At 36.5% G+C, this 27,660-nt stretch overlaps 1 protein-coding gene across 2 annotated transcripts in view; it reads right to left on the reverse strand.

Moving 5' to 3' along the window:
• ATG10 (autophagy related 10) overlaps positions 1–27,660 on the reverse strand; it is a 226,428-nt gene that overhangs the window by 154,271 nt on the left and 44,497 nt on the right. Inside the window, exon 3 of one of the 2 annotated variants that reach the window (XM_045847995.1) lies at positions 7,680–7,787. In XM_045847995.1, the coding sequence (XP_045703951.1) occupies positions 7,680–7,787 (108 nt within the window). Of the gene's footprint in view, positions 1–7,679; positions 7,802–27,660 lie in introns of both variants that reach the window. The other variant, XM_045847996.1, reaches the window with a different exon arrangement.

Here is a 27,660-nt window from a genome sequence, read left to right on the forward strand (position 1 = left end):
AGCTTGATAAATAGAAAGAGAATTAGTTACCTATCTGGGTTGATTCAACTCGATTTCTCTTAAGAAAAAAAAAGATTCTCTCTTTGCTCTGCCAAGGAGAATAGAGCATAGAAAATTTCAAAGGTAGAAGTAACCTTAAAAAACCACTTAGGTTATAAGTTCTCAATAAACCTAATATGCTATATGAATTTTGCCAAGTGATATTAGTCAAGTACCAAGGGGCTAGAAAAGAAAGAAGATTCAGGAGAATATGGAACATGCCCCTTCCTCTATCTAAGACTTCTTGGCTTCACAGCAGAACACGAAGCTCCTTTCAGGCCCCTAAGATTTTATTAGACAGTTCAAATAGTTTTAGTGTCACATTTCTATACGTGGTTTCTGATGCATTCTATGAATAAGTGAACAAATACTTCTGACATATAATATAGAAATATGATTTGCATAATACTATATCTAGTGCAATAATTCACAATTTTATTGTAACTGCAAATTCTGATCAGACCTGAATAGCTTTTAAAATATCCTACACTCTCCCCTCTAAAACCCCACATCACTCTATGGTATATATTTATGCTCCAAATTAAATAGAATTGAATTTCACTTTGTTTTTGAACTTTTTCATAATACCTTAAGAAAAACACAAAAGTAGAATTAGGGCTATAATTATGTTCTTTAAAAATCCATTTGTCACCATGAGATTGATCATATCAATAAACAAACACTGAATGACAACTATACATGCTTCTGTTTGTACCTACACACATCACACACAACAGGTTTTCTTGTACTTTTTAACATTGCTTTAATAAGTACATTTTCAAATACTAGGGGTAATCATGCTTATTACTCATCACTTACTTTTATCAACATGTCTATACTTCAGTCTAAAAATAGCAGTTGCTTTACAAAGAAATTGTTAACAGTAACTGAGAACTGTGGCTTGTTGTTTATTCCACTATTAAAAAAACACATAAGATTCTGACATATGAGTCTATTTTGGACATACAAAATAGAACTCATCCTAGAAGCCACTTAATAAAATCCTTAGGGCAAATGAGTATATTCGAAGACGTGTTTACCTCAGAAGCTCATCATTTTCTGAATATGTTCTTTTGGCAATTGAGATCATCTCCTGTTCCTGTTTCTCAGCTTTATGCTTCAGGGAATTTATGATAGGTTGTTTTTTTGTTGAGGGCTCTCTATAATATTCTACCTGCCCTGGACCAAGGAAAGTCCCAGTTAGCGTTCTACAGGGCCCTAGGACAAAAATCCTTTTTCCCCAGTAGCATACTATTGCTATCTTTATGACTCTATCGTTTTCATAGTTTTAAAAAAATATAATCTAAAGATGCAACCTGAGGGTCTAAAGTAATGAAGATAGCATGATGAATAAATAAAATATGCTCAATACCTGTCTCTGATACCTCTTCAAAAGGAAGAAATGGAACTTCAGTAAAGTAACTTCAGACAGGAGAATCTAAACTTCAATAACATAAAAAAAAATCGCTGACCAACTTAAAATAAATATGTATGGGTAAATGAATTGAATTAACCTAAAGGGCAAAATCTAAGCTATCACTATTCCATGAAAATAATTCAGAATTTCATAAATGAAAAAGTTAGAGATAAAAACAGAAAAAACAGAGCAACATCAGACAAATAACTAGTTCTACACATTTTCAGGTATTCTCTTCTAAGCACTTATTAGTAATTTCTGCTACTGATTATTAACAATCAATATCCTTGTTGAATATTCATCTCACCGTTTCCTTTTATTACCAGTGGTTTAATGCCAACATGAAGGGAAACACATGCCTTGTCTCCTGACCCCAGTCATTTGCACTCTTTATTAGCTGGTGAGTTAATTTAGAATCTTAAACAATATTTTTAAAATTTCCAGTTATTTTGCAATTAGGTACACATATGAGTTTTAAAGGTTAATATTGACTAATTTTCATCAAAAATTGTCCAATTGGCATAGAGGGCTAGTGTTCCCACTTCCACTCTCAAGTTATAATTTTATTTATATAAATAGAACTTTAATACAGATAATCTCATATCTGTTAAAGCTAACCAATTGTTGGGTTGTATTTTTCATTACTGTTAAATTATTATACCTTAATTTCACTACAAAATTTTTTTAAAAATCTAAGTTGATAAAGTGACATGTTGGTACCAACATCAATTTATGGAAATAAGAGTTCCATATAATAAGATATCTCAAGGCCCAGTGTTGATTATGTTGGCTCCTATTGAAAATACTCATTTACATTTAGATTTTAAATTGAGACTATGAATTTCTTTTGATTGCTGGTAAAGAAAGGATCTTGTTAAAAAATTGCCATAGTCCTGCTTGTTACTTCACAAACTCAGAAATGTCACAAGCAAATCATTTTAACTGTTCTCAGTAATAAATGCCTTATCTAATATGATTAACCTATAAGAACTCCTGTTCCCTAGCACTAAAAGATACCCCAATATATTTAGCAGATTTCTAAATACTATCTCATTCTTTCAACTATCATTTTAAGTTATATTGGAAAATGTCAAAGAATGTGTAGGTTGTTTTCATAAATCATTTCACTTATATATTCCATTTTACTTCACTCTGATTTTTTAAATTCTATGATTATACACTATAGTCAGAAAATCATGAATCCAGCTATCTTTCTACAGTCAAGACTGCCAGATCTAGTTACAACAAAGAAGTGAGTTGATTTCCCACATCATACATGACCAAAGTAAACACTTTTTGAAATGACTATTAGCAGAGGCATTCCTTTGAATATCTTTATATAGGAAATGTGACGTACAGATAGGGAACAGATATAGAACTAACAGTCTTTAAATTCTAAAGATAACCCAGAGGTCCCCTAGTTCAGTCTTCTATACAATACAGGACTTCTTTCTATAGTATTAGAAGCTAGGTTATAAACTGGTGGCTTGAGGACCACTTAAAGCCCATAAACATAGTCTATTTGGTCTGTACAGACTTTTTAAAAATTAAGCCAAAGCACAAAAACCTAGATCATTGCCTTTTCTTGAAAATCCACCCAGTGCTGCATGCCTAGTCCCCCTCTGAAGGAGTCATGCCCTCTCCACTTCTCCACAGCTCCCACTACTTCCCACTGACCCACTTTACTCACTCGTCATCTGCCTCAGGCTTTCAAACATCTGAGCATTTCAGTTGGTGACCACTGTTCTGGAGAGAGGGTTATCTACTCTGTAGCTAAAAGTCCCCATGAAAGTACAGGGAGCTCACAACTTTGCAATAGACCACTTTCATTGTAGGCAACTCTAAACATTAGAGAGATTTGCCTAGAGTAATTTCCAGACACAAACTAGTTCTATCCTTGGAAACAAATTAAGTCTACTATCTCTCTTCTGCAAGAAACACTTCTGCATATATCTGCAGACAACTAACTTTCCTAGGTCTTCTGTCCTAATTGAACATCGCCAGAGCCCTCAAATATTCCTCATAATAATATGTTTCCAAACTCACCATGGCCCTTGGCATGCTTCTCTGTATGGATGAATTCTATTTATAATTTATTTTTAAGCCATTATCTATGTACTCGCTTATTATACATTATATTTATCAATGCTCATAATATGTAATAATGCAATATTTAGTTGATCTAGATCAGTGGTTCTCAAACTTTTGGTCTCAGAACTCCTTTACATTTTTTAAACTCATTGAGAATTCCAATGGGCTTTTATTTAAGACATATATACTGATACTCACTGTACTAGAAATTAAAATTGAAAAATTTTTAAATATTTGTTAATTTATTAAAAATATGTATCAACTTATGTTTCTGAAACAACATAAATTAGTAAGAAAAGTCACATTGTTTTACAGTTTTGAAAAATTTTTTTAGTTTTATATTTTAATAATTGTTTTTGTCAATGATCCTGCTTCTAATGTACATATTGCATTTATTCAGGTAGAAATTGATATGTGAAAAGAACCTATTTATAAAATAATATTTTTAATTCCCAGTGGAAATGTACAACCTCCCAACACTTGATTTTTATGTGTGTGATTTATTTTTTCCATTTTTTTTAGTTAATCTTGATTAGATTTTTTTCCATTACTGTTTAGTCCCCTTATACCCTCCCCCACCCAGCAATCACCACACTGTTGTCCATGTCCCTGAGTCCTTTTTCCTTTTTGCTCAATCCCTCCACCCCCTGCTCTCCCCCCCCTACTAGCAGTCAGCCTGTTCTCTATGAGTCTGTCTCTGTTTTGATTGTTAGTACAGTTTGTTCATTAGATTCCACACATGAATGAAATCACATGGCATTTGACTTTCTCTGACTGGCTTATTTTGCCTAGCATAATGTTCTCCAGGTCCATCCATACTGTCACAAAGTGTAAATTTTTCCTTTTTTATGGCTGAATAGAATTCCATTGTGTAAATCTTTTTAATGAGTGGTTTCACAGAAGATTGCTGGGTTCTGGTAACTATTTTTGCATTCACTCTATTACATTGTAACAGGTAGGTTAGAAAATTCAGGGAGAATGATAGTAAAAAATGTAAATAACATATTATTATTATTATAAAAATAGATGTTGTAGGCTCCCTGAAAGTATCTCTGGGATACCCCATCAGTGTCCCCACAGACCATATTTGGGATCCACTTATGCTTTAATTAACATAGCTTGGGCTCCAGTTACTTTTCCCAGCATCCATGGCATTCTTTTCATGTATGTTGAGCTTGTAGTCAATTAAAATCACCAGCTGTTTCTCAAACAAATTGCTGTAAGACTGTCAAGCCTCTTCCTTTCCATCTAAATGCAAACCTTAAACATATATTTGTCTTTAGATCCAATTTTGTTGGCTTTAGATTACTCTTCAGCAGTAAATGCCACTGGTGCCAGGCCCAGGTTCCCTTAAAGATGGTGTGCCTGTCCCCATTCAGCGGTTGTGATTGTTGACTGATAACACACAGCAGCCCCCTTTCTGAAGAATTTCTCTGTAAAACCGGAACCACCTTACTTGGGGAAGCTATGTGCCCGTCCACTTCAGCCAATGGCTGACTGACAAATCAGTAATTGTCACAGAACACAAAAGGCTGGCCTCGGGGCACAAAATGGGGCCAATTCTGGTTGTATTTTGTGCTCCAGAGCTTGCCAGGGGATCAGACTAAAGTTAGTCTCTAGCTGAGATCGCATTCTTCCCCAGTGTCTATTCCTTGCTCTGTGTTGCTTCCATCACTCTCTTTCTCCTAAGGGCACATCCCTAATAAATCACTTGAACAGAAATCTCCCTCTCAGGCTCAACCTAAGACATCTTTCATTGCATCAAGATTATTGCAACATTGACTCTATCATACATCATATTAACTAACCATCTCAGCTGTTCAGTATCTGATATGTGCTTAAACATTCTATTATAGAGTAGTGCAGTGGTCCCCAAAGTGTGGTCCCTGGGCCAGCAGCATCAGCATCCCCCTGAAGACTTGTGAGAAATGCAGACTCTCAGGCCCCAGTCCAGAGCTAGTGAATAAAGAACTTCATCATAGAGATGTGCCACAGTTAACTAATCCACTGCTATTGTACATTTCTGTTATTTCCATTATATCCCATTATAAAGCATCGTGACATGAACATACTTGCAGGTGAATCTCTATGTTCATTTCTGATTATTCTGTAAGTATTCACCTGCAATTTAGTTTGTTGTAAAAGTTTTGCATCAAAAAATGTATATTGATAAATGAATAGAGGGATTGATATGCAACAAAGCAAGCAGAACAAAATGTTAATGGTAGAGTTTAGGTGATGAGTACATGAATTTTCACTGCAAAATTCTTTCAATTTTTTCCTATGTTTGAAATTCATTGGGAAGTGTTGAAAACGAAAAATGTTGGAAAAATTTATATTTTATGAAACTAAATTCCTAGACTTGGAGTAGATTGTTCATGGTATGTGCACATCTTTAAACTTTGTAAAATTAAAACATCAACCAGAAAGTGTCATTCCCTCACACTGTCAACACCACTTTTTAATTTAGTGCTTTTCAAATATCTGCCAACTTGTTAGGCAAAAGCTGATAATTCATCTTTTAAATCATCATTTCCATGTGCATTTTTAAAGTTATTATATAATGAACTAAAAAGCTTCCTAACATGCTTGGCTTCAGATTTGATGTTGGTTATTCAAACTATAAAGAAGCAATCAAGATTTGAGTATGCACTGGGGGCACTTAATTTATTACCAAGTACAATACCCTAAAGAATAAATTGCAAACCAAATTATATTGGCGATAGTTATTTACTGCCAGTGTCGTACACAGACAGAGGGGGTTAGAACCAGATTGCCAAATGGATCTGATTTCATAGATACTGAGAAGAAGCTCTTCATTCACGAAACAAGTCTCCTCACCCATTTTACAAGGATACTCAGAATGCTAAATAATTCTAAGTGATTTCTTCCTTTGTGTTAAAGCAACTGGAGCCCAAAAATTCCATTTTCAAATTCAAATACTTTACTTCAGTATGGACTCCACACAATGATGGTACATCCAAAGGATGGGATGTAATGGAACCATAAAAATAGAACTATGGAATTCTACATTTACTGACATGGGAAGATGTCCATGATATAAATGTCCATTGCAAAACAAAAGTACGTGTACATGTGTGTACATGACAGAAATGTGTGGATAGATCTTTATTAAAATATTAATAGTGGTTACCTCCAGTTGAAGGATATATGGGAGTTTTTTTACTCTTTTTACATATTTCTCTATTGTTTATCTTTACAATTGATATATAAAAATTTTATTAATAACAACCAGTACAATAGGGTTATTTACATTTTGATAAAAATTAAATTGAAAATATCCGAGAAAACCACTCAGCTTTTATAGCCATATTAAAATTTAATTTAGCAAGATTTTCAAGTCAAGGTTAAAGTACCCTACAGAATGAGACCTAGATCTAGCATATTTTAATGAGCATAAGGGAAAAGAGTTAAAGGCAAATGGCAAAGAGGTCTGCAGCCAGGTATTAAACAGCAGAGGGACAGGTCTGCATTATCCTGGGGGATTTCCTGGGGAAAAAATCAAGAGGCAATGTCGGGAAGGCATCTGTGGAAACCAAAAGGGTGAAGGCTCACTACAATCTGTATAGACTCAGAGTGGATTTCAACTGTACCACAATTCCTACTTTCAATATTATAGAAGTAAAAAAGAAGGAACTCCTACCTTTTGCAACAGCGTGGATGGACCTGGGAGTATTATGCTAAGTGACATAAGCCATTCAGAGAAAGGCAAGTATCATATGAATCACTGATATGTGGAATCTAATGAACAAAATAAACTAACAAACAAAGCAGAGACAGACTCATAGATACAGAGAACAGACTGACAACTGTCAGAGGGGAGGGAGGCAATATAAAGATGATGTAATATAGACTATACACCTGAAACCTGCATAATTTTATTAACTAATGCCACTCCAATAAATTCAATAAAAAGCAAAATAAAACAAAGTAAAATAAAAATATTATAGAAGAAAATACCTCCTGACAAATGATGTTCACTTTCCCTGAACAACAGGCCTGAGACCCAATGGCAGTTATTTATTTTAAGTATATATTTAACAGAATTAAATTTTTTAATTCACACTTCACAAATACTGAAAAGGAGAACATGGCATGTTAAATCACTCACCTCCATGGGAAGACACGTCTGTCCATGGGCAGATGCCCCTGGATGTGACACCACTGTCCCATTTTTAATTTGAAAATGCATTTTGCACATGTATCCATCAGAACAGTCCTGTAGTCCATCACCAAAAAATACATAAGAAAATGCCAGTTATTTTAAGAATTCATCATTCTAACACTTATTAATGCTTATAAGTTCCAAACCAAGCAATGAAAAACCAAGTATATTTAAATGAAATAATATGGATAAACTCATCCAATAAATAGAAGTTTTATTCCCCACATTTCTCACTTATTGATACTACTCTTAGATTAAATCCATGCCCCTCCCCCACTTTTTCCCTAAGCACTGCTTAGCACAGAAGTCATAGCATAGTGCTTTAGTTTCACAGCTATTAAAAAAATATAAACTTATAGAAATGCCGTGTCACATAAGTAATATTGATTTTCATGACATAAATAAAAAGAGAAATTTTAGGAGACGTTGCAACAGACCTTGAAATGAAGGACCTTTCATTTCAATTTCTTGATCAAGCAAAATCACCATTAAAATGTCCCAGGGAGATAATTACGCAGCATCTGCCTGGGCACTTCCGGAAACTTACATTTTACTCCCTTCACCACTGTCACCTCCATTTTGGTACCGGCACATTGTTCAGTGGGAAAGTTTTGTCTTACATTGCACTTGATTGTTTCCCTTTAACCTTAACTTACTGGTCCTAGTTCTTCCCTCTAGAATCTATACTCTTTTCCACAGAGCCATTATTCAAAGAGTTGAAGAAAATCACCACCATTTTCTCATGTTCTCTGAAAGATACAATATCCAAGCCCTTTACCAGTTGCATTTCTCTCCTGTTTCTTATATTTTCTCTCAAATATACTAATGGAATGATATTCATTTAATTGTTGTCAGTTCTATTTTTTTAGGCTAAACTTGTTTGAATTCAATAAAGTCATGTATAAAACTGTAACACCTCCTCATGCACAAACATACTTACATATTAATGAAAGTTATATTTTCCTTACCAAATTGCTGTAGTAACATTCACATTTTCACAGATTAAAATAACTACAGATTAAAATAACTATGATTAAGAAAGATGTGGTTACTTAATCTGACCTAGTAAAAAAATACAGAATAGCATCTCAACTAAAAAATTCATAATTCACCTAAGTACTTATACTAAGATTCAAAAATCCAGTGTTTATCTGTAGAATAAAAAAGGAAAAAATACAATGTTTGTGAGCAGTTTAATAATGAATATTTTTAAAATTTGTGTCACGCCAACTATGTAAGAGCATTTGATTTTAGGTAACTATACTGGATTGAATAGTGTTCCACCAAAATTCATGTGTCCCCAGAATCTATTAATGTGATCTTATTTAGAAATAGAGTCTGTGCAGATGTAATTAGGACAAGATTAAGATCATATTAGAATAGGGTAGATTCCAAATCCAATATGACTGATGTCCTTATAAGAATAGAGAAATTTGGCTACAGAGACACAGACACATAGGGGAGGCCACAGGAAGACAGCCAGAGTCATCGATCTACAAGCCAGAGAATGACAAGGATTGCCATCAACCAACAAAAGCTAGAAGAAGCAGGAAAGGATTCTTCTCTAGAGCCTTTGGAGAGAACACAGCCCTGAAGACTCCTTGATTTCTGATTTCCAACCTCCAGAACTACAAGAAAATGAATTTCTGAGTTTTAAGCCACCCTGTTTATGATACTTTGTTATGGTAACCCCAGGAACATAATACAGAAACTACATGTTTTGAGAAATATGGCAAGACCTTTACAATGCCTCCCAGATAGCTGAGCCCTGCTGGCTGGTGGTAATCAGCACCAGCTCTGACAGGCTATACCCAACTCGTTCTGACTGGTTGATGCCACTGCCACAGGTTCTTAAACATTTTGAATATCCTTCCTGCCTGTAAGGTAAGCAATCAGGTATCCAATACTGCACAATCTTTTATTATTTCGTTAAGGTTCTACTTTTTAAAGATGAAAATGTTGTTTTATGCTTGCCACCCTGGATCCTCCATTTGTATATAAGTTCTTCAAAGGAAAACAACTGTATCTTCTTTACTGTTATGTCCTCAGGGTCCAACTTAACATGGTTCTTTCTATATTCTGAATAAATATTTTTTAAATAATTACTCATCAATTGAACATTAAATAAAAGAAAAAAAATGTTATTTTAAATTCCAGTTCTATATGATCCAAACACAAAGCATATTCCTGATGGTATTCTACCACTAAGATCCTTGTATTTACACTTATAAATGACTTTCAGTATTGGCTTAAACAGAGAAAGAGATACATAGTTTCTGTTGTAGATGCTTTTCATATCAAGTATCCACTCCTCCTTCTCTTGAAACAGTGGTCACCTTTCCTCTAAGGAATCATTCCCTTCTTCCCTGTCAGTGTGGACATGCCCCCAGATCCAGGAACGGCCAAAGGACTCTGATCTGGCCAATCAGGGCACCAGTCCTGCTGGCCTCAGAGACTGAGGAGGGCAAAGAATCCAATCAGAGCCAATGAGATATGATTTAAGACTTTTGAGGAGGAGGGGAGAAGGCGAAGGCTGTTCTAGTTTCTATGGGATTTGAACCAGAAATATAAAACCGTGGCAGTGCTGGCAGCCACCATGTGATTAAATGGAGCCTGAGAATGAAGCCAACACAAAGGGAAGCAAGGGCATGAGATGAAGAGAGACCAGGTCCTGATTACACTATTTAAACCAACCATATCTGAAGCTAGCTCTACCCTCCAAGTTTTCAATTACATGGACCCCAAAACCCCCTTCTTTGCTTCACCCAGTTTTGGTTGGGCTTTCTGTCACTTGCAACCAAAATATTCTTTCTATAAAATGACATATATTGTGTTTATTCGTTTAAAATTAGAAGATTTGTACTCTATTATATTATCACTCTTGTTATGACAGAAAATCAATAGTTGATTATATAAAGATTTAGCAAATACAATAAAACTATAATGCTATGTGTTTCTGAGAAAAACGGCTGACAGTCTGCAATTTAAAAATAATTAAACAATACAGAAAAAAACAAAACTCTTTGAGGTATTCAGAGAATAGTTAGAGCTAAATTGTGTATACTGAATATAATTCATCAAATGAGAGTAACTGTATTATTTCATATTTTTCAATACCTAAACACTGGTCATACAACCTTTTCTTGAGGGGAAGCTATTATTTGGTAAAACTCCTCTACTTATAATGCAAAATATATCTCCTTTGAAATCAAAAGAGTTGAGTCAAAAACTCCTGTGTACCTATGCTATAAAATCCAAGCAAGTTATCTGGTCTCTTTCCAATGAGTTAAGGTATACAGATATGTCATTTTTAATATTACTTACAATTTTAAAAAATTTAATTTCATTTTAGGTAATTTCTGATAGTTTATTAGTTCTATAAGGAGGTGCACAAGGGTTTTTGATTCCACCTATATTTGGTCGTAGTGATTTTTTTTTTTCAGTATCAATCTCTTAAAAGTCAAGATTGGCCTTGAAAAATTAAATATAGAAAAAGAGCCCTGGTTGGTGTGACACAGTGGATTGAGCAAGGACCTATGAACTGAAAGGTCACAGAAAGGTCACAAAAAGGTCACTGGTTCGATTTCTGGTCAGGGCACATGCTTGGGTTGCAGGCCTGGTCCCCAGTTGGGGGCCTGCTAGAGGCAACACATCCATGTATCTCTCGCCTATTGATGTTTCTCTCTCCCTTCCATTCTCTCTAAAATAAATGAAAGAAAGAAAGAAAGAAAGAAAGAAAGAAAGAAAGAAAGAAAGAAAGAGAAAAGAAAAGAAAGAAACAGAGAAAGAAAGAAAGAGAAAGAGAGAGAGAAGGAGAGGAGGGAGAGAGAGAGGAAAGAAAGAAAGAAAGAAAGAAAGAAAGAAAGAAAGAAAGAAAGAAAGAAAGAAAGAAAGAAAGAAAGAAAGAAAGAAAGAAAGAAAGAAAGAAAGAAAGAAAGAAGGAGGGAGGGAGGAAGGGAGGGAGGAAGGGAGGAAGGAGAGAAAGAAAGGCTATTAAAAAAAAGAAAAAGAAGAGTTTATAGCATTTTAGTTTCTCTTCAAACATTTACTTCCACAAAAGTAGGTCTTTCCCCTACATCTGTTTAAGATAGAAAAATATGTTTTGTTTTTCACTGTTGAAGAATGTTTTTTTAAAGACAAAAACATGAAAACATGAGAACCACCACGCTGAATCAGCACTACAGGCCATAAAGGACAGTAAACAAAGTTTAACTTGTATCTCCCTTGACTCTTGCAGTCAACGCACCACTCTTGCTTCCCTGAATTCGTTTTGTACTTACTATAGCTTACAATTTAACATAAAATCTTCTTTAATTTTTTCTTAACATTGGTTAGTTTTATGTCCTCTAGTCAATACTAAATTCAGGGCTGAAGCCCAGCCCCTTGGGTAGAAAGGGCACTAAGGCAAGTCAGGGTCCTTACTACGGAGTCCAGGCTGCCATTTCACATAAAAACACCCTGGACCTGCGCAGGAGGAGGCAGGAACAAAAAGACTCTTACAGTTTATCCAGTCCCATCTTCCCATTTCAGAGATTAGAGGGTGAAGGACTGAAGCACTTTTAAGAGCCTTGTCTTAGCGCCAATTCGGGGCAGAGTTGGAAGTGGAAAGCAGGCCTGTTGACCCCAGTGTTCTTTGACTACACTAAACAAAATCTGCCAGACAGCAGGATCATGGCAGAAAAATGTTTACTGTAGACCTCATGGGCTGGTGTAAACCAGCGCTTTTCACATAGTGTAGGATGCTCAAGTCACTTAAGTACGCTCTGGGGACAAGCAGCCTCAGCATCACCTAGGTGGGAGCTTTAGGCAGGCAAAATCTCAAGCCCCACCCCAAACCTGCTGAATTGGAACCTGTATTTAACAGGATCCCAAGTGATTCGTGTGCACATTTGGAAGCATGAAGGCAGCTTGCTTGGCAATCCCTGACTCAAAGGGATTGCAAACTGATTGCATTAAACAGTGGTTCTCAACCCTAGATGCACATCAGAAGAACCTAGGGAGTTTGCAAACTGCTGTTGCTGAAGTTCCCCCTCAGACCAGTGAAGTCAGAATCTGCCCAAGAGATGCTAATGCAGCAGCCAGAGTAGAGAACCACTGCACTAAATTCAGTGGAGTTCTCCTTTTGAACTCTGAAAACATAGTCAACCCAGCACTCTGCAGCTGCCTTGGGAGAAGAGGCCACAAATGACTCCCAACCTGCAGAAATACGGTAGATCCCTTGGAATTCTCCATGTGCCCACATCTGTGGATGCTCATCTTGGAGCTGTAATGTGCTGAGACTGCTTTGTAAGTGGTCTTCACTACCACTTCACACCATACTTTCTGGAAGTTTGCCCAGCCTTGACCCACTGTCTGTAACTCCCACAATCTCGTAACCTAAAACTGTCACTGTCCCATGTCCAACTAAATTTCAACCATCAGGACTTCTTGCTGCCCTCCAACACAGAGCATGTTGCTTCTAATAGCATCTATTAGAAGAGAAACTAATAGAAAATGCTATAATCCAAACACCACTAACAAAGAGAATACTTCCTCATAGTCAAAACTCCTTGTTATCTACACAGAACACCCCTCACCTTATACCAAAATAAGGAGTAAAGATTTAAATGAGAAAAATGATACCATAAATGTATCATTTAAAACACTGGAATTAAAACATTGGAAAATATAAATACATATATAGTATTAAAAAGATATTTTAAAAGTAAATGAAAACCTCAAAGTCATGACAAAATATTGATAAGTTCTACTTTATGAAAAAATTCTTAACACCATATAGTCAAAAGACAAACATCAAAGTGTGAAAAAATTATGTGTAGTTCATATTATAGGAAAGGACTAATTTTGTCACTATAAAAATAGCTTTAATTTCCTCTATACATTAATAGTACCAACAAATCAATAAGAAAAAGGCCCAATAAGAAAATGAGTGAAAAATGTAAACAGGTCACTAAAGAGGAGGTACACATGGATATTAACCACATAAAAATATGTTCAATGTTACCCATAAAAATGCAAATTAAAGTTACCTGATACCATTTTTTTACTTATCAGATTGGCAAAGCTCAAAATGCATGAAATATACTATGTAGACAAAGATGTGGAAAAAACAGGCAGGTACTCTCATACATTGTCAGGGGTAGGGTACTTTAAACTAGTATCACCTCCCTGAAGAGCAGGTTGGCAAAAACTATCCAAATTAAAAATGCACTATCCCAAAATATGTTCATATGTCTGAGAATAGACTTCATGGGAATGGATGTAATCAGGCAAAGCTGGCTACAATCCCACTTCCACACGTCCAGGAGTCCTGGTCTGGGGTTTGTGCTGGTGAGCAGCGGAGTGCACGAAACCAGAGACATCCTGCAGGAGGCCACCTTCCAGACTGCAAAGTTGTCCAAGCTGTATAAATTACAGATATAGGGCAGATTGCTAGTTTATAGTAGTGACACTTTCATGTGCCATTTGCATTGCTTTTGTTGATTTCTTTTACTGTTTTTATCTGTATCCTAAGGTTAGATTATATAAATTTAAGGTACAAAAAACAACCCACATCTCTTCCATCCAGAAATACTACATCTAAGAATTTATCTTACAGATACAGTTGAACATCAGGAAATAGAATTCATGCAATGACATGTATTAAAGTATTATTTTCATAACACAATATTGGAAATAACCTAAATAACTATCAGTGAGGGTTGGTTAAATAGATTATGGTACATCAAATAATGGAATGCCATGCAGGCATAAAAATAAGTTCTATAACTATTGATATGAAATAATAATCAAGATAGGTCATTAAGTAAAAGAAAAAGATGTACAGAACAGTATGTATATATGTATATTATATTATCATTTGTTTAAACATAAATGCATATGCTTATATGTGCACAGAATATATCTGAAAGGACATTCAAAACATTGATATTGGTGTTTACCTCTGAGGGTTTGGGTGAAGAGGATGGGAGGGTTAGGAAGGAAACTTACTTTTTTAGTGTACAAACTCCTTTTGTGCCTAAAGATAAGTAATATTTTATGTTAAACAAATACTTCATTTGTTGCTCTCTGAACAAAGGCCTCCAGGCCATCACATTGCTGCAATACATTCCAATCTTGAACTTCTAGGGAGAAAATGTCCTGAAGGCTTTATAGAACCCCAGAGAGATAACCAAGTTTTCTAGTTAGTGCTGTCTATATGTTGGATGAAGACCTAAGAATTTCCTAACAAAAGATGTTTGAGTCTGCTTTCTTACAAGCTGCCATCGGCCATGCCACCCAGGGAGCTCAGTTATGCCTGTTGGAACCCAACTACCCAAATAACTGTAGGACTTCTGTTGTTAGATTTTAATACATTTTCAACAATCTTTTCTAGAAAAGCACTGTTATCTAAAATGATCGGATGATTGTCTAAGGGCCTCAGCTCTGCCTTGTAATTAATTATTGCCTATGGGACTTAAACTCAAGTTAACTGCCCACAATCATCAGCTGTAGGATAGGCTGGCCAAGGCCACTGGGGAGGAATTAAGACAAGTGGAAGTTTCTAAGTCACTGTTGGCACTGAGCAACACGATCCTCAGGGTTAATGGAACCCTGAGGAACAGGCCAAACCTAGGCCATAGATCTCAAGTAGTTGTCTTTTTCCCTTGGTGAACAGTCAAACCAAAACTACCAGTAGCTGCCCAAAGCTGATTAATCTTGGGTACAAAAAAAAAAAAGTAAAAACTGCTGCTGAAAAGCAAAGGTTATACTGAGTAGGTCAGACATTAAACTAATCTCTGTCCATTTTTTAAAATGCCAACATTAGATGGTGTAGGAAAGTAATTGTTAAGGATTTAGAGATCCCGCAGAACACAATTCTGAATATGGTACTTTATCTCCACCTCATGCCCATTCCCAGTACTCACCCAATCTCACTAATGAACTGAACCAGTTTCTGATACTGTTATACCTTCTAAATGCTTGTGTGGATCCTGGCCAAGAATAACTTATTCTAGGAACCATAAAATGTTCTTACATACAATGTTAATTTTTGTTTTTATTTCCTCTCCTTTTTAAACTAACCATCTAGCTGTTAAACCAAAACAAGGCTAATACTTCTTTCCTAAGTCGCAACCTAATTATAGCATACCTTCACTTTGTTTTTTTTTTAAGTGGACATTTTCTTATGCTATTTAGGGCCTCAATTTTCAATCCTGTTCAATAAAGACATGCTGAGAATCCCAGCAGTGTACTCCTTTGTATAAAAAGTTAGCTTTCTTACTACAGTCCTGTTCTCTTTTCCTGGCAGAACCACCTCCAGCCCCTCTCCACTTCCTAGATGAGCAGTAGAACACACCCCTGTCCCCTTCCTTGAACAGGTCAAAGCACACCAAAGCCTGCAGCCCTAAGAAATATGGAGCAGAAGAAAATCAGCTACATATGTGGCCAGAAAAGGTTACTGGGCCTTTCAGAGACTTTATTTGAGGAGAAGCATGCACGCATATGTAAACACATGTACTTAAACAGTCTACTTATTTCACACATGTTTTAAAAATGGTTACAGTTTAAAGGATGCTAAATTCCTTCTCTTTCTTGGAACTAAAGCATCAAAGGTAATTTAGATCCTACTGGTTCCATTTTCTTTATTAACACTTTCAACAGAGAGCTCTACAATGGTAGGTTTCACTTGTAAGCATCTATAGGATTTCATTCTCTTTTCCCTCTTTCAATTTTTAATAATGTCTTCAGGTTTTTAATCATTGTTTTCAGGTTTTCCAGCTTGTCCATTTTGATTTTTCCATTTTCAGTTCACAGATGTAGGACCTCTGTGTGTGTCTCATACTTTTCATTATAGTAAACAATGTGGATTTGCTTCCCAGAGCATTGCTGCTTTTTGCTCCAAAGGAATGGCCAATGGACGGTATAACTGATTGGAGGAGATATGGGGAGCCAGCTGTCTTTGTTTCTACTTCCAACTTAAGTTTGTAGACATTTTACCATATTTTTTTTTGCTCTAGTTGAAATGTTCTCAAAGGTTGAACATTGCTTTTCCAATGTCATAGTGAAAATAAGGAAGAAAACATATAAATGATTCAAGTTCTGAACTTTCCCATCTTGATTTCTGGATTGAAAGTTACTCCAAGTCTTATTCCTCTCCTAAATAAATTATTTCTTTTTATAATATTACCTGTTATAAGACAATGATTCAAGAGACTTAAGACTATTAAAGTAATTTGTACTTAAGAAAGTAAATTGAAAGAAATGTGATAGTCTGACAGTAGAAAATTATTAGGGTAGTAAGCTGTCACTTCGATATCAAAGCACTATTCTTGTAAACCAGTACAAGTAATTTATTAACTTTATCACTTTTTGTGAAATAAAGGATGCCTGAGCTTCAGCAGTTCTACTCAGAGAAGGATTCAGCTATGAGGATGGGAAGAAAGAAAGAGGAAGTGAGAAATTCATTCTCTTCCAGTTCTGGATCTAGAGGCTAGAAGTCCAAAATCAGCTTCCTCAGAGGAACAGCTGAGGTAGGACAGGGTTAATAGCCAGTGCTTTGGAAGCTGTTCCAGCCTGAAAACACCAGGCATATTCTCATGGTTGCTGCTGGACACCAAAAGGACTTTCACCAAAAATGGGAACGGAGGTACTACAGCTTTTAGAGAAGGCTACATGGTAGTACAATCACTGCTTTTTCTCATGGAGACTAGATAACGTGAGATTGAAGATTTTACGGGTCATTCTACTTGCAAAAAAAAGAGCATCCAGTATCCACAACTTGGTTTGATACCAGACACATGGCAAACCTTCACTGCTGGCAGACAAGAGGAAAAAGGAGGAGGGAGACAGGGAGGGTGTTATCCACTCAACCTTTGTTATTAATGTAACAAAAGTTTCCTGACATATTTCCCAGAATTAGTCACAGTCTCTGCCCTCATTGTCATTACCACTCCAAGTCTGTGCATGTTTGAAGCTCTTGTAATAAATGCCCTCTTCTTCTGTATCGTCCATCAGAACTCATGCTTTCCACAGCTCGACATCAGCAAGACTCAGAAGAAGGAAGCTGGCAGCCTTTGCATCAGGTAGGGGCTGTATGAAAGCTGGGCAGACACAACGAAATGGCAGAAGCAGAAGCAGAAGCACAGCATCTCACCCCACACTTATGCTACAGATCTTAGGGCCTCTTCCTTTAATATCTCTTGTCCTTCATTTCTATGAGAAAATCAAATTCTCTCACTGCTGTGTTCCCAACCTTAGGATTGGAAACAGACCACCTAGATTTATGATCATACGTGTAATAATGTATTAGCCTAAAATCTGTATTTATTAAATTTCACTTCACATAATGGGGGGACATACTGGCACCCTCCAATATTTTTTTCATTCTCTTAAGTGTTTCTTTGGTTTTCTAGCCATGTAGAAATAACAGAGACTAGATTTACCCTCCAATTTTAAACAGCTAGAAAACCAAACAAAAATATATAAAATCAGGGATTTTCAGATATTGGTCACAGGCAGCGAAGAACAGTGATCTCTAAGAGAAATAACAAAGTAAGTTTTATAACTGTCCCAGCTCACTGCTTAGAGAAACTTTTTGTAAAAGAAAAAATAAAATGGCAGATGGTTTCATTGTCTGCTTAATGTAAGAATCAACAGAAAAAAATAATAAGTGTTCTAGAGTGTTATTGATTTGTAAAAATCAGTAACTTTACAAATGTAGCAGTAATCCATTAAAATCATATAAATAAAATATATCATTTTTGGTATACTTTTGTCAGTAATTGTTAAAAATCCAAAAAAATACCTATCATTATGTCAAGAAAATGCTACAACTTTACTGTAAGACATGAAAAAAATCCATGTTTTTAATAAAACTTGTAAAGTGATTCTCAAATTTATCTTAAAAAGAAAATACAGATAAGTAGTTAATTTTTAAAAAAGATTAATGAATGGTAAGATTGTCAAATATCAAAATTAACTAAAGAGCATTAGTAATAACTAAAATTGTTCAAGTTAAAGAGTTACAGTGCATTAAAAGAAGAAAACTCTTCTCTCTAGAGTTAGAGAGTATGAGAAAATGGGCATTCTCATATACTTTTTGATAAGAGTATAAACTGCTACAGTACTACTACAAATTTTGTTCATGTTCTCATTCATTCATTCAATAAATATTATTAGCGCCTATTTCGTGCAATGTGTCATATGAACCCCTAGGAATACAACAGAGACCAAAACAAACAAAAGTTCTTGCCCTCCTGGAGCTTGCCTTCTGGAGGACCCGGGCAGGGCAGAGAAGATAACAAATAACTACCAGGTCCAGCACAAATAATGACTTTTTTGTTACAAAAGCTTTTATTATAAAATCATAGGCATGCAATTTTATAACACAACAATATCACATTCAAGTACACCATATGACATCTTAGGTGAAATGTTCAAACTAAAATGGTCAATTTTTACACCCATATTATTACCCTACCAACCACACTCAGCCAGGCCTTACTTCTGCCAGACCCTGTAGAGCAGGTAAAAATAAATTAAGGTAAGGGGCATTGGAAGTGATAGGGTTAGGAAGATGCTATTTTACACGGGTAGGGGGGCAGATAGGACTTCTCTATAAGGTGAGTGAAGATTTGAAAGAAGTGAGGGAACAGGTCAGAAAGCTAGGGGAAAAATGGGAAGTGCCAAGGTCCCATGGAAGAAACAGCAGGAATATTAGTACAGTTGAAGCTGAGTTGAAGGAGCTGGAGAATGATATTAACATGAGATTAGAGAGAAATGGGGACAAGAATTGTTTAGGTCTGGAAGTTATGGTCAAAGCTTTGCATTTTACTCAGACTAAAACTGGAAGCCATTGGAGGATTATGAACCACAGAATTATATGACTGTATTCACATTCTTTAAGTTATATTTTGTTTATGCTATTACAGTTGTCCTAATTTTTTCCCCCTTTATCCCCCTTCACCTAGCCCCTCTACTCCCTCAGGCAGTCCTCACACTGTTGTCCATGTCCACAGGTCATGCGCATAAGTTCTTTGGCTATACTATTCCCTATGCTGCACTTTATATTCCATGACTCTTCTGTAACTACCAATTTGTACTTCTTAATCCCCTCACCTTTTTGCCCATCCCCTTGACTCCCATTCCATGTGACAACCATCAAAACATTCTCTGTATCTATGATTCTGTTTCCATTCTGCTTGTTCATTTATTTTTTTAGATTCAATTTTTCATAGATATGTATTTGTTGCCATTTTGTTGTTTATATTTTTTATCTTCTTCTTAAAGAAGACCCTTTAACACTTCATATAATACTGGTTTTGTGGTGATGAACTCCTTTAGCTTTTTCTTGTCTGGGAAGCTCTTTGTCTGTTCTTTGATTGTAAATGATAGCTTTGCTGAGTAAAGTAGCCTTGGTTGTAGGTCCTTGCTTTTCATCATACTGACTATTTCTTGCCATTCCCTTCTAGCTTGCAAAGTTTGTTTGAGAAGTCAGCTGACAGTCTTATGGGAACTAACCTGTAGGTAACTAACTGCATTTCTCTTGCTGCTGTTAAGATTCTTATTTGTCTTTAACCTTTGGAATTTTAATTATGATGTGTCTTGGTGTGGGTCTCTTTGAGTCCATCTTGTGTGGGACTCTCTGTACTTCTTGCACTTGAGTGTCTACTTCCTTCACCAAGTTAGGGAAGGTTTCTGTCATTTCTTCAAATAGGTTTTTGATTTCTTGCTCTCTCTTCTCCTTCCGGCACCGCCATGATGCAAATGTTGGTATACTTGAAGTTGTCCCAGAGGCCACTTACACTATCCTCATTTTTTTTTATTCTTTTTTCTTCTTGCTGTTATGATTGGTTGTTTTGTGCTTCCTTATATCCCAAACCACTGATTTCATTCTTGCCTTTATATACTCTACTGTTGATTCCCTATATATTCTTATTTCAATTAGTGTATGCTTCATTTCTGATTGAATCTTTTTTATGCTGTTGAGGTCCTCACCAAGGATTTTCCTTGAAAATCCTTATAACCAGTGTTTTGAACTCTGCTTCTGATAGCTTGCTTCTCTCCACTTCGTTTAGCTCTTTTTCTGGAGTTTTGATCTGTTCTTTCATTTAGGCCACACTCCTTTGTCTCCTCATCTTGGCAGTGTCCCTGTGTTTGTTTATATGTATTATGTAGAGCTGCTATGTCCCCCAGGCTAGGTAGAGTGGCCTAATGTAGTAGGTCTCTTATAGAGTCCAGGGGCACAACCTCCCTTTTACCCAAGCTGGCTACTCAACATTTGCCTGCCATGAGCACTGTATACATCCTCCTCTTGTAGTTGAGCCTTGATTGCTGTTGGCACATCTAAAGTCAGCCACCTCCTGTGGTCTGTCCAGGGTCACATAATCTACAAAGCAATCTGTAGATTGCTGCTACTTATGCTTGGCTTAGAGGTGCCTGGGTGAGGCTAAGCTTTGAACCAAGGTGAGCTGCTGCTAGTGTGGGGTCAGGGGCAACTTATTAAGAGGCACAGGGCTTGCTGAAGCCAGATGCTGCCTATTTGAGAGAATTTAGAGAAATCTGAAGCATAGACCAAGACAAGCCAATCATATGAAAAACCATTGGAAACAGCTTGGGTGGGTCCAAAAGTTGGGTAGGGCAGGGCCTTGGGGAATCATCAGAGTGGGGAAAACAATGATAGCCAGGTTAATGGAGTTTCAGAAGGGGAACCAGCCCGGCAGTTCTGTGACTCTGTGGGAGAAGGGCCCAGAAAAGGAACAATGGCCTCTGCCAGCACTTCTGTCTGAGTGAAAGCTGCCCACAGCTCTCATCCTGAGGCCTGACAATTCAGTCCCTCCTTATACATCTCTGAGGTCTTTCAATCTGCTGCCCCAACATGGGAGATCAGGGAAAGTGAATCCAAGTAGTCTGTGCACAGACTCTTTAAGAGGAACTGCCTATGACTGTAGAAGTTTCTGTCTTCCACAGCTTCAACCCCCACTGGTTTTTACAGCCAGGTGTTATGGAGACTTATCTCCTGGCATTGGGGCTCTGGACTGGGGGTCCTGGTGTGGGACTGGGACCCCTCAGTCCTGAGATATCCCTCCCAATTTTTATCTACCACATGTGAGTGTGGGACTAGCCTGTTCTGCATCTCTACCCCTCCTACCAGTCTCAATGTCATTTCTTCTTCAATTCCATACATGTAGAATTTCCATTCAGCCTGATTTCTGACAGTTCTGAGTTGTAGTTGTTCTATTTTGTAATTTTGATGTGATTGGGCAAAGAGGCAAGCCATGTCTGCCTAATCTGCCATCTCGACTGGAAGTCTCCCTCACATTTTTAGAAGGTAACTTTAGCTGTAGTTTAGAGATGAGATTCTAAGTGAGCATTAATTAGGAAGCTATAGCAATAAGCCAGACAAGAAATGATGGCAGCCTGGGCTAACGTGGTACAGTAGAGGTGGTGAGAAGTAGTTAATTATGACTATATTTTGAAGGTAGAGAAAATGGATGCACTAAAGGATTAAACATGGGATGCAAGAGGAAGAGAAGAGTCGAGGGGAACTCCAGGTTCTTGTCCTGAGATATGAAAGTGGCAAGTTGAAGGTTAAGTAAAAATGAGTTAAATATGCCTCATAGACATTCAAATGGAATGTCAATTAAGTTCCTGGATATAAAAGCCTACAGTTAGGGACATGATAGGTGCTGAAATTATAAAGTCAAGAATCATCAATGAATGTATAGTACTTACAGCCAAGGGGCTGGATAAGATCTCCTAGGGAGTGAATCTAATTAGCAAAAAGCAGTCCAAAGATCAAGGCCTGGGGCACTCCAGAGTTGAGCTGTTGGGAAATGAGAAGGAACCAGCAGAGGAAGCCAAGAAGGAGTAATCATAAGGTAGAAGGGAACCAAGAAGCCAGTGTTCCCAATACCAAGCAAAGAATATTTCAAGAAGGGAGTGATACTGTGCCAATTTTGTAGTATCTGTCAAAATGTAAGGTAAACATGCTCTCTCATTAGCAAGTCTATTTTGAACTACCTATTCTGCAGAAATATATAAGTACACATAAAAATTATATTGCATGAATATTTATTAAAGTATTTGTAATAGCAAATTAAATGCCTATCAATACAGAAATGCTTAAATTATGGTATATCTGAACAAGGGAATAAAATGCAACGATTAAAAAAAACCTGGAAGAGGTGAGTTATTGATATAAAATGACCTTTGACTATTATGTTTAAAAAAATTACTTGAAGAATAATCATATAGAATGACTGATTCCAGGTATATGGAAAAAGAAAATGTAAATACTATATGTTACCTGCAGAGCAGGCAGGCTCATGTGTGAGAGAAAGCATGAGCTCCAAATCAGACTTCCTGGGGTATAAATTTGTCTTGTCACCTTGGACAAGTTTCTTAACTTCTCCTGGCCTTCTTTCCCCTTCCATAAAGCCCTCAAAGGCAGGCTCTAAGGATTAAATGAAATAATATATGGAAAAGTCAGTTTCTTTTTGCTGGCACATAGCAATCACTCAGTAAGTGTGAGATATTAGTAATGTCTTAATATTGTGGATTATAATATATAGCAACATATAAGTGCATAACAAGAAATTTTGAAGTTTATTCCCCAAGTTGTTAACACTGGTTTTTCAGAGGAGAACTTTGGACTGGGAGCTGACACAGGGTGAGAAGCAGCTGAATGGGTTATAAACATTTTACCATATATACACATCTTTAACACTTGAATTTTTACTTACAAACTAATGCAAATTTTACAAAAGTATATGTGCATTCTTGTAAAATTTTTAAACTTTTTTTTAACCAAAGGAAAGGAAAGGAAAAAAGAATAGTAAGGAAAGGAAAGGAAAAAAAGAATAGTAAGTTTATGAATCTTAATGCCTATTTCTAGAGATTTCTAATCAATAATCTACAGTTTAGCTGACACCGAGAGAATAAATCAAAGAATTAGGAAAATGGAAGCAGATAATATAACATTTCCTAACCATTTCCAAAAAATTTACACAAACATGTGGCCACAAAAACTGAAAGACATAAGAGCCTGAATAAAATGAAATAAAGGGAAAAGAATAAAATTGAGCACATATTAATAGACGTTGAGTCTAATCATTTGGGCAAATCAAAAATCCTATCTGTCACCCTGACCAGTGGGTCAGTTGGTTGAGCATCATCCAGCAAAGTGAAAGGTCACTGGTTTGAATCCTGGTCAGGGCACATGCCTAGATTATAGGCCAGGTCCCCAGTTGGGGTGCATGTGGGAGGCAACCGATTGATGTTTCCCTCACCCATAGATTTTTCCCTCCCTCTCTTTTTCCCTCCCTTTCTCTCTTTAAAAATAAGTAAATAAATTTTTTTAAAAATTCTATCACCTCTGAAGAAGCAGTCACCCAGCATCTCCTGACATATTGTCAGTGACATAGACAGCATGTGTTAGTAGTCAGTTACATCTTGTATTAACCAAATATAGTACTTCATTGTTCCTACCTGTTCCATCTGATGCAACACAGAATTAAGTCTCTTTCTTCACCAAGACTGACTTTTGGCTACACATCCCAGCCCCAGTGCCTTGTCTGAGCAGGCCCAGCCCTACCCCATGTGGGCATAGAGGGCATTCCAAGTAGCAGGCTGCTCCATTACTCCAAACATAAGGTAAATACAGCTAAGATTCCCTTTATACAGAGATGCTAACAGGTAGAATGTTTAACACAATGTGGTTGTACAACTGCATGGCTTCTGACATTGACTAAATTCTGCTTGAAGAAACAACAGGCATTTGTAGGAGACAAATGCTAGAGTGTGCTCTAAGCAGACTCAATTTAACTCTTTTATGCATAACCCCAAGTCTTTCTTTCATCACCTCTTTCTTTCTCTCTTTGTCTTCAGGACAAATCCTTCACCAGCTCCTCCCCAGACCTTCCCAAGGTGGAGCTCACTACTCCATGTATGGCTCTCTGCCTCTAATTACTATTTACTGTATTTGCATGTGTTTTGTTCTCATTATAATGTCATTAGTATTCGAGGGAGCCCAGTTGCCAGGGCAACAGGAGTGGTGAATGCAAGGCATAGCCTTTAATGAAAACTTAACCCTACTTCGTTTATTTCCCACTGTGTTTTTTGGCTCACTTCACTTACATGGTCATAAGAATGGAAATATCCTGCAGTTACTCCTTCTTATATGGTGCTGCTCCAAAGTCTTGAGAACCTATGTGTGTTCCCCTGAACAATAAAAACACTTTATATTTTTCATACTAACCTTCATAATTTCCTTTGCTAACAATAAATTCTACTGATCAACACTGATCACTCAGCACAGTCCTATGAATATCTAAAATAATGATTTTTCTCTAGATTAAATATTCTTAGCTTTTTCAAATTTGATACGATTTATGTAGTCCTTACTAATCTAATTGCCTGCCCCTGAAAACATTCTAAATGATTTGGCTGAGATCAAACTCACTACTCCTACACCATCATGACAATCTGATAACCTCCTCAAAGGAATTAAGAGATCAGTTTGACAGGACTTCTTTTTAGCCAACCTACAAACACGTGCTTATCAAAGTTGGATACAATAATAATGATGATTTATCAGGTGATCAAATCAAGATTTAATTTAAAAAAACCCTCAGTCACAAAAGTCAAAAGTCAGATGATATTCAGCATGAATAAAAATAAAATCCTAAAATTAGGCTTAAAAATCCAAGTATACAAGTATTGGAGTTCTTGCTTAACAGTAATACACACTTTTAATCCACAAGAGCACTAGATGCCTTCAAGTTCAATAGGAGCCAAAGTGTGACAGGCTGTCAAATAGGGATTTCTTAGAACTCAGTTTGTAACTGTTGTACTTGCAGGATAAGGTAAGGAGAGCAAGGTCAACAGTACTACAGAACTGTTCAAGAAAACAACTAATGACCACAAAAATCTGTTATATTCTGGTACTGCTGTCACTCACAAGATGAGGAAAGACAGAATCAATGGGGCAACAACTAAAGTAAGTCAACCTAATGAATTTGAAGTCAAGAGGAAATAAGTGCTCCCTTCTGATGTAGTGGACTTGGAGAAGACCAGTGAGAATGCTACTGGACAATGAAATCAGTTGCAATGATGGGAATGTTCTTTGTGCTGTCCAAAACAAGTGAGCAGTAGCCACTTGAAATGGGGCTAGTGCAATTAGGGAGACAAATTTTTATTTTATTTAATTTTACTTAATTTAAATTTCAATTTGAATAAGCCATATGTGGCTAGTGGCCACCATACTCTAAAAGCACAGCTATCTAAATGGTTTGCTGCTACAGAGTAAAAGGTTCTTAAAACATTTTAAGATCAGACTATATTCTTTAGCTTCCCCCCAAACAAGCAACTGAAGTGAGGCCCAGCAACACCCAAGTCACAGTCCAGGAGTAGGCCCTACTAAATGTAGCACTTTTGGAGGCCACGCCCTCCAGAGGAGAAGACCCAGTATGCCTTGGGACCAGGGCTGGGAGTTGAGAAGGAGATGGGTGGTTAGTATTAGTAGGGATTTGAAAAGCATATGGCATAGAGTTAAGTGCACACACTGCCTAAATTCATATTTCAGCTCTGCCATAAATAATAAGTACAACCTCAGGTACCTCATCTGTAAAGTGGGGATAATAATGACAACTACCAGCCAGTGTGAACATAAACTCAGTTAATACATGCAAAACACTTAGGATAGAACCTGACACTAAATAAATGTTAATGAGTGCTTTTTTCCAAAAATAGGTTTCTCCTACATGAGTAAACTTACTTCGATCAATCCCCATGAGTGAATGAGAGAAGATTATGATAGTCTACTTTCCCTCCTTGGACTTTACTCCTCAACATAACCTTTACATGACACCTGGACAGCTATTTGGCTTAACCCCGGCCAGTCCAGTCTACCATCCTCCTGCCACCTATCCATCCCACTACTGCTGACCCCTATTCCCCACAGCAGTGGAACATAAGACACAGAAGATTCTGTCCCATCACACATACTCAGTTGGTGAATTTATTTCCTGAAACTTGACCCTCTCCCAGTCTTCTCTTTTATTCCATTCTCTGAAATTTCTTAGTGAATTTGGAACCTGTCACAATTAACATTCTTGCCTCAGCTTTCCAAATTATCAATCCACAACTTCTTAACTCTTTTCACATCATGCCACACATAATAATGCATAGTTGAACAGTATAATGGAGTGAAGTGGAGGGGATTTGGTGGTGTTTATATGTAACTTTGTTTAAAAATATCTTAAATACATTTTCTTAGTATTATATAATATTTTCAGTTAATCCGAGTTCCTACCTCCAGGCCCAGACTAATCTTTCTGTTTATATACAGAAGAGTATTTATTACTTTTGTCCAAATGATATAAACTCCTTTCTCATCACTAATCGGAATATGGATAATTTAAATCTGTATCTCAAAAGTCCCGTCATTTAGTAAATCAAATAGATATTACTTTAGTATTTTCATTGACAAATATGTGAAAATTTCTTTTGAGACTACAAATAAATTATGAATACAATGGAAATCATGCATTTCAAAACAATAATGCAACTTTTCTTAAGTATACAAGTTGTTGTTCTACTTGTCTTAATAATAACCCTTTGCTATTCAAATGGTGACATAGACTAAACACCTCAAGTGAATATTTTTTAACCCCACATTTCCAAGTTCCAATTTTTGCCCTGAATCCATAAATTTTATCAGTGTATGTGAATACATTATCATGAGGTCCTGGCAATTTTCTATTAGGTTCATTCATTCAGCTAATTATGCCATGTTTTCAAGACAATAACTACCTTTTAATGAAATCTTCAAGGCAAGAATTGTTTACCAAAAAAGGTTCTAATTCTCCTTCTAGATCATAAACTTTTGACAGACCTCTATGGCCCTTCAGTGTGAAACAGTGGAAAGTTGTATTCCAATCCCAAT

Source organism: Phyllostomus hastatus, unplaced genomic scaffold (genome assembly GCF_019186645.2).
Source record: "Phyllostomus hastatus isolate PE091 unplaced genomic scaffold, TTU_PhHast_1.1 phas_contig_58, whole genome shotgun sequence".
NCBI classification, from domain to species: domain Eukaryota; kingdom Metazoa; phylum Chordata; class Mammalia; order Chiroptera; family Phyllostomidae; genus Phyllostomus; species Phyllostomus hastatus.